The sequence below is a fragment of the Oryctolagus cuniculus genome, chromosome 17, assembly GCF_051225735.1.
Source record: "Oryctolagus cuniculus isolate XC-2025 breed Fujian yellow rabbit chromosome 17, ASM5122573v1, whole genome shotgun sequence".
Lineage (NCBI taxonomy): Eukaryota > Metazoa > Chordata > Mammalia > Lagomorpha > Leporidae > Oryctolagus > Oryctolagus cuniculus.
The window spans coordinates 59076856-59084605 of NC_142883.1; the positions used below are offsets into that span (position 1 = coordinate 59076856).

Below are 7750 nucleotides of genomic sequence, written 5' to 3' on the forward strand. Positions count from 1 at the left end.
GAACGCCACCAGCTAGACAGGCAGCCCTCGAAGCCAGGACACCTTAACCCAAGAAGATGGGCCAAGCCCACGAGGGCAAGTTGAGGGCTAAGAATTTTCCCCGTTTAAAATAGCGCTTGTCCCTCCCGGATCGAGGCTTGGAGCGCGAGTGGCCGCTACTCCCAACAGAGTGCCGGATTCCGTGCCGGCCCCGCGTGGCCAGATGCCACTTGGGGATGGCGCCTGTGGACACTGAGACCGGAGTCTCAGGGAAAGCTCGCCCTCCTCGGGCTGAGTCGCCACTTGTGACCACCAGGTGTCAGTAGCGAGTACGGAGTACAGCAAATCCCAGCCCCAGTCGCTTCCTGCAGGGGAGGCACGGGGTGCTGTCTGTGGCTTTGGGGACAGCAGTGTTACCATCACATTGTCAGGCACTCCTGGGTATTCCATGCAATCTGCCCCAAATGCAATATTCAGGATGGTTTCATTTATTTATTTCTAATATTAGCTTACTTAGAGAGAGAGAGAGAGAGAGAGAGAAATCTCATTCACTGGTTCACCTCCCTCAAATGCCTGCAATGCCTGGGCCATAACTGGGAGCCAGGAGCTCACTCCAGGTTTCCCATGTGGGTGGCAGGAACCCAGTTCCTTGAGCCATCATCACGTTAGCAAGAAGCTGGAGTTAGAAGCTGGAGCTGGGAACTGAACTCTGATATGGGATGCAGGTGTCTTAATGACTATCTCCACTGCTAGGCCAAAAGCCCACACAATTAGGGTGATTTTCATTCCGTGTCTCTCCTAGGCTTGGATAAAAAATTCAGCAACGCTCACTTACTAGGGCTGGGGTCTTTCTGCCTCCCTCCAACCCCGAACTCGGGAAGGAGGCATCACAGAACAGGTTTTCTCTTTCTTGCCTATGCTCCCCATATCCATTACCAAGCAAGCATTTTAGCAGTTCCTGGTTATACTGAGGTTCAAGGTATCTGGTTAGCAAGGTTCCAGAGACATCCTTGGGTGCCCCTAGGAGCAGAAAGCCCTAGGAGGACAAGTCCAGCAGAGAAACTGCAGGGTGCAAAGCCAGAGCCAAGGGCTGCACCACTGCCTGCTTTGCTGTGCCGGGTCTAAGCTGGTTCCTCTCCCTGGGTGTGGCACCTTCCACATAAATATTGCATCTATGAATAGCTGCAGTAATATTGCAAGCTGCGCTTTATTGGCCTTTTAAATCTATGACGCCAGGGAAGCTCTGCATAGTTTCTTCCCTCTCTGGGCTGAAGGCTTGGGCTTTGGAACAAAAGCCCGTGTTAACCCAGGCACACCCAGTCACCAACACAACACACAGCCTCTGCCTCGGTCTCTGCCTGCAAAGACCCAGGGACCCCTGCTCAGCACTCCTGCTCCACTGGGTGCGTGGGGGTGACCTGACAGGTGCTTTCGCCACCCGCTGCCCCCTTCACTTAAAACCCGGATGAAGCCTGGTTTCTGCTATTACACATGAGGAGGACAAGGAGAAATTGAGTATCCCAGACAAAGGACTCCAGGTTCCACTTAGTGTTTTACAAAGAGCTTCAAGTCGCCCCTTTTGCCCCAAGGAAACACTCAAAGACGGTGAAGCTAAGTGACGCCACTGAAGCCCATCCCAGGAAAAGGCAGGACCCAAAGCTGTTGGAGACAGCCCCCTATGCAGGAGGACGCACAAGCCGTGGGTGGACACAGGCAATCACTGAATGACAGGCACCTGCTGGAGCCAGCGTCCCCACGGGGTCTGTGGGGGTCTAGCCAGCATGCTGCCTTTCTTCCCTACTCATGTCCACTTCTCCCCGGGGCTTTCATCTTGGGTCACATTCCACCCCTCCCCTCCCCCCGCAACAAGTCTCCAGGAAGCAGCATTTCCAGGGGTGAGAAGCCCGTGACGGACACCCAAAGGGCAAGGTCATGGAGCAGAAGCCCTGCCTCACCGTTCGCCGACGACGAGAAACAGTGGTGGACGTTTCCTGACGAGGACGTGCTGCAGTTCTGCCAGAGGTCGGTGGAGTGTCCATTGCCCACGAGCCAATGCTAGAAAGAACCACACGGCCCCAAGTCAGCAGAGAGACGGCTGCGAGAGGCCCCAGCCACTGGGCCACCTGGCCAGCTCCATCCCTGCCCTGCGAAGTTCATGTCCCAGAAAGCACCCATCAGACTGAGGGGACAGCCAAGGTTGCACGAGTGAAAAACACACACAGACTCACACATACACATAGAAACTCACACACACTCACACACACACACACACACACACACAGCTACACTCAAGCCATCCATAGGCTCCCCCAGCATCCAAGCTTTCTCTGCTCCCTTGTCTCCCTGGGTTATCACTCCCCAAAGCCCCATCTCTCTGAACCCACCAATCTCTGTCCGAGAATTCTCATCAGACAAGATTATCATCAGGTGCAATTAAGAAGCAAGAAGCTGGCCGGTGATAACCCAACTGCACTGATTCCCATCTAACAGACCGGAAGATCATGCTGACAACCTGCCTTACAAGAGTTAAGCTAAAGCCCTGGTCACAGAATTGCCTGAATTTTGTGCTCACCCTGGTGGTGGCCAAGAAAGGGACTCTAACTAACACCAAGCTACTTTCACGGGTTCGTCACAAAACGGATGCCACGGAGTGACGGTGCCATGGACAAGGTCCAGGAATCGCATCATGAAACTGACCTGGGGCTGTGAACTCTCTGGAATCGTTAACTTTCCCAATTCAATTCCTACAAGGGGGTTTTATGAAGCTAATCCACCCATCGGAGGAAGATCGATGTATACCAATATTCGAATTCCAACATAGTTGCCATCAAGAGTGGGAAAAATCTAAACCATTTGATCCCTTGAGGGCACGGGATCCTGGATCTACACTCAAGTTTATTGATCTTCCAGAGTGCCTAGTCCAGCGCTCGCTTCCTTGCGCGCTCTCAGAGCGATCCAGAAGGGGGAAGATAGAGAAACCTCGCAGAAACGCCCCCGGACGCCTAACACTTGACGGTTGTCTGTCTAAAAACACCGCCACCCAGTCCCGAACGAGAGAGAGCGCGCCCAGGGCTGGCGCGCCCGGCACTCACGCTGACGATGGTGGAGACGAAGAGCAGCACCAGTACGGCCACATGGAGCACGATGATACCCAGCAGCAACAGCAGCATCCTGGCGGCGAGTTCTGCTCGGCGGAGGTTCCTGCCTGCCAGGGGGAGAGAGAGTGAGAGCTGTGCCCAAGCGAGGCCCCGAAGCAGGGCAGGGCGGGGCGGCCAGCAGGCTGCGCGGGCCGGGCGCGCCGGGGAGGAGCGCGCCGAGGGGAGGATCCTGGCGCTAGCGGAATGCCTGGGCCTGGCCCCGTGCCCGCCCACCCTGGCGAGCGCGCCCTCCTGGAGCCGCCCGGCGGCCAAGAGGGGGCAGCAGCCGATCGCGGGATCCCCTCCCCGCAGCCTGCGAAGGAGCCCAACCGGCGGTGCGCACGTCGAAATCGGCCCGCAGGAAGTTTTCCAGAATGAGGAGCCGAAGCCCCTGCATCCGTCCCCTCTCCCCCCGGACACCTCTCGGGGGACAGCCTGCCTTGGAGAAGCGATAGGGACAGGCCCGCTTTCTCCCGAACCCCTGTGCAGACGGCGAAGTCTTCTGCGCGGTGGAGGCAGAGGTGCGGCGGGTGGGCACCTAGATTCCCGCCAGAGCTCTTGGGACACACACACACACACACACACACACACACACCGCCAGTGCCTGCTCTTGGCGGGGACAGTGTGGCTGGCTGCGACGCTGCTTTCCCAGACCCCGGTGCGCTCTCATTCCGTTAGTCTCCCGAGTTTCCACCCACTTCTGCCAGCGCCCTGGCCCCAGCTCGGCCTGGCATGGACATTGGCGACTCTGGAGAGACGGAGCAGAGCCGGGAGGAGGAGGGGAGTAGGGGGGAGCGGTGAGTGTGGAAAGGAAAGAATGGCCCGGGAAGGCTGCCTGGACCCTGCGCTTCCCACCCACCGTGCGTCCCCCCTCCCCGGCGGCCCCTGGGGAAGGCGGGGAGCGCTGTGCTCCCAGGCTAGCCCCTAGCACGTCCGCCAAGGGGGTCTAGCGTGCGCCCCAGGCATGCGCAACCCAGGCGCGAACCTGGTCCAGCCTTGGCAACGGTCTAGGGGCTATAGAGGAAGCAGACGCCCAGCGGGGACGAGAGGCGGACCGGACCGCAAAGGGTTGAATCGGAGGAGGAGTCCAGCCCGGGAGAGCCGGCAGGCCATCCTCTCAGGCAGGCGTGAGGTCCTGCGCTCTCCGTTTAGCCTCTGGGGAACCGCGGGTTAAGCGACCTGTTCCGAGCTATGCGCGACAGTAAAAGCGCAGCCTTATCTTTGGGAACAGAGGCTTGGGCCAGGGTGACTATTTCCAAAAGTCCGTTTAAAAAGTACCCAAGCCCAGGCCCTTGCTCCGTTTCTGTCCACGAGAAACTCTGAGAGGCACAGCAGCAGCAAGGAGGGAAGTTTTCCGGTGTCTTCCAGAGCCGATAAATGCAATCCGATGGCCCCTGGCGCAAGGGAGAAGGGCGCTCGGGCAGGTGACCAGCAGCTGGGGGACTGGGGACCCGGGACCCCCGGGATATCCGCCGCCAGGACTGCGTTCCGCGTGCGTCCCTGAGCGGGCGCCTCTCCAGCAAGGCTCCCTTGGACACCCAGAGCCTGCAGCCCCAACACCAGCAGCGCCAGCCTCGCCCTATAACAGCCTGCATCCCTGCGGGTGGGAGCGATGGGGCAGGCGGGTGCCGGCGCTGTCGGGGACCTCGGCCCGAGCCCGCGCCTGCCCGGAGCTTCCCGGCCCCGCATCGACGGAGGATGCGCATAATTTTTCTCCTCCATCCCCTGTCCAAGTACCCCACCAAGTTACTTACAGCCCCGAGGGAGTAGCTGTCCCCTGATCCTCGGAGGGGGGCTCGAGCTCAAACTCGGGTGCGTTCGCTGGGCGGCTGGTGTCCCCGAGGACAGCTGTGCGGCGGGGCTGCGCGCGCGCGAAGCCAGGGGCCAGTGGGAGGCTCCCGGCGTTCCCCTTTAACGGGAACACCGCCCTGTTTGCGTCGCCGCAGCAGGGTGTGTCCCTGGGTCGGCGTGCACGCCAGGGCGGGACTCCGGCAGGAGAGGGGGCCGGAGGAGGGCGGGAGGGGGCGCGGGAGACTGTTGCCGGGCCTGGAAAAAGTCAGTGTCTGCAAAACCGCGGCGACTTGGACTCCGAAACTGGAAGCCGCTGAGCTTTCTCACCTCCCTCCCACCTCCCTCTGGCTCCGCCCAGCTCTGGGAAACTCGAGTGTAGACCGGGAATCTGGCCCCTCTGTGCCCACGTGGAAAAAAATAAAATAAAATGAAGCCATGCCAGACGGCGCCCCGAGGGTCCCCCGACGCCGACTGCCGCCACGCGGGGGCTGAGCCCGGATTCCTCTCCTCTCCGTCCCGCGACCTTAAGCGCAGGAAGAGGTTCCTGCTGCTCTGGGATCCTGGTGCACCTGGCCGGCCCCAAGCCCGTGCCTGCCGTCAGGGGCTGTGCCTAGCGTTCCGAACGTTCCAGGGACTCGGGCTAGCGGGCGCTGCCTGGATGGGAATGAGAGCAAGGAAGGCGAGCAAGGCCAACCGCCTGCCGGACAGGGTGCCCTGGGGAGATCCGGCCCTCCTGGCCGAGGCAAAGCCGGGCTACGACCGAGTAAGGTCCAGGCTACCTGCGGCAGTTTGGCTGGACTCCCAGCCTTGGCTGGCGTCCTGGCCACGGGGTTGGGGGCGGGGGACGGTGAGGGAGGTGGCCCTTTGAGTTGGGGGAAGAGCAGCCAAGGGAATCAGCTGATTCATCGGCCGCCTAAATGTGGTCCGCCCAGAGAGATAGGGAGATAGGCTGGCCCTGCTCAGCTTGGCGCAGGTGCACCCAAGACGGCCAGCCCCGGGGCTTAGACCAACCAGGACACACGCGGCACAGGGAGTAGGGATGTGGATGTTAAATGTTGTTTGCCTACAAATGCACCTGTACACACACACACACCTCCCTACCTGCTCTTGTACTCTCATAAACCCTCATAGCTCCAAATAATTCCAATCATTCTATATTTTCCTGTTTTATAGGAGCCATCTTTGGCTTATCCAATAGTTTTACCCTTTAAGGCAAAATAACTTTGAAAGCTTTTTCAAACACCCATCTTTGAAAAACTCTGATACCATTTGATGAAAAAGAATGCTTGCGTAAAACATTTTCTTCACGGGCCTGGGCTACTCCACTTGCACTTGGCAATCCAGTGCCTGTGAGAGGCAGTGCGGTCCCATGGTTAGGGCTCAGACACAGCTGCCCGCTCCACTTCCGTTAAGAGCTTGGAGAGTTTCTGAAGCCTGCTGAGCTGAGGTTTCTCATCTGCAGTCGGTTAACCCTCATATCAGATTCTCCAAGGCAGAGCCGACCCACCCCTGCGTGAAGATGGTTTCTAGCTGTAGCCCACGGTTCTGCATGTGTATATACAGTTATGCAAAAGTGCACAGGCCAGCGGAAAGACTGAAGAAATCCAAGTATTGTCTCCCCTCCATGGGTCGTTTGAGAGGTCAGATTTACCCTAAAAGCCATTGCTTTGTCTTGCACCATTCGGCCTTTGCTTAACCAACATCTATGTGGTCACTACGTGTTCTTAGCACTTGTCAAATATTAGCATATGTAATTCCGGCTTTGCTTTCTCTTCCTTTTATTTTTTTTTTTAAATAAACTTGGACATGAAGTATAACACACATCTAGGAACATGCGCCCATTGTCATGCAGAACTCAGGGTGTCCTGTCTTCTGAACCCAGGATTTTCATCTGTAACCACCGAACCACCTGCTGCCAGGCAGGTGAACCCACCCATCCCCTCGCCGCCTCCCTACTTCCTACCTGACTCCCACTCAGTGCCTCTGTGCCCATCAGGCACGGCCACACCCAGGGCCCGGCCAGCCACAGGTGAGAGCTTCTTTCCCCCGACCTGCTTACCCAGGGTCACCTGCCAACAGTGCACACGGCTCAGACCTCTCTCCCCCTGCCTGTCTGGATGTGCTGAGGTTTCTAGACACTCTCGGCTGGGCTTCCTGCCTCCCCAGCCAGAACACACATCCAACTCTTTAACCAAGGTCCTAAAACATTCCTCCGACTCTCCAGCCACTTCCAACACAAACGCACAGTCTGTACTGTAACCCTTTCTGTCTGTAGTTGGGGAAGGAGGGCGGTGGGGGGGGGGGCAAAGAATCGTGCCGCTTACCACCAAACAAAGCTCACACCACCCACCCAGAGGCACAGTTGGTCACTGGAACTCACCGGCCCAGACAGCGTAACCCCTTCCTCCGCGCGGATTGCTTTGTATCAAGTGTAAGTGGTGCCAAGGCAAGGCCCGCTCCACGGGGCAGCCAGAGACTGGGCTCCCGGGGATGCTTCCCGGTGGTGCTTCCTGCGGTTGAAGGCAGAGCAAACGGGAGACTTTGCAGTTTATTCAGAGGCTGGTCCAATGCTGGCATATGTCGTGGTGGCCTGAGAGGTGCCCGGCCTCTGCTATTTAAAGAGACAGTGCCCGGTTTTGTAGGACCTCCTGGAGGAGAGTGAGCCCAAGAAGGCTGGCCGACCAGCCGGGATTGAAAACCTGGAATCCACAGGCAACAGAGCTCTGGGCATGCCTGAAACCTGGGAGATAGGAGCCAGTGATCCCCTCTGTCCCCGGGGAATTTTGCAATGAGGAAAGTTTCAAGAGTTCTTTAAGAAATGTTTATTTTGCTGCAAAAAAAAA

General features: G+C 58.1%; 1 protein-coding gene across 2 annotated transcripts in view; it reads right to left on the minus strand.

Moving 5' to 3' along the window:
- The window catches only part of PMP22 (peripheral myelin protein 22), a 33764-nt gene extending 26333 nt beyond the window's left edge, over nucleotides 1–7431 (minus strand). Inside the window, exons 1-3 of one of the 2 annotated variants that reach the window (XM_008270703.5) lie at nucleotides 7288–7431; nucleotides 3072–3184; nucleotides 1935–2034 (exon numbers count right to left, since the gene is read on the minus strand). In XM_008270703.5, coding sequence (XP_008268925.1) covers nucleotides 1935–2034; nucleotides 3072–3149 — 178 coding nt within the window. In that variant the 5' untranslated portion in view covers nucleotides 3150–3184; nucleotides 7288–7431. Of the gene's footprint in view, nucleotides 1–1934; nucleotides 2035–3071; nucleotides 3185–4870; nucleotides 5003–7287 lie in introns of those variants that run through there. The other variant, XM_002718844.6, reaches the window with a different exon arrangement.
- Nucleotides 7432–7750: the final 319 nt, after the last annotated feature.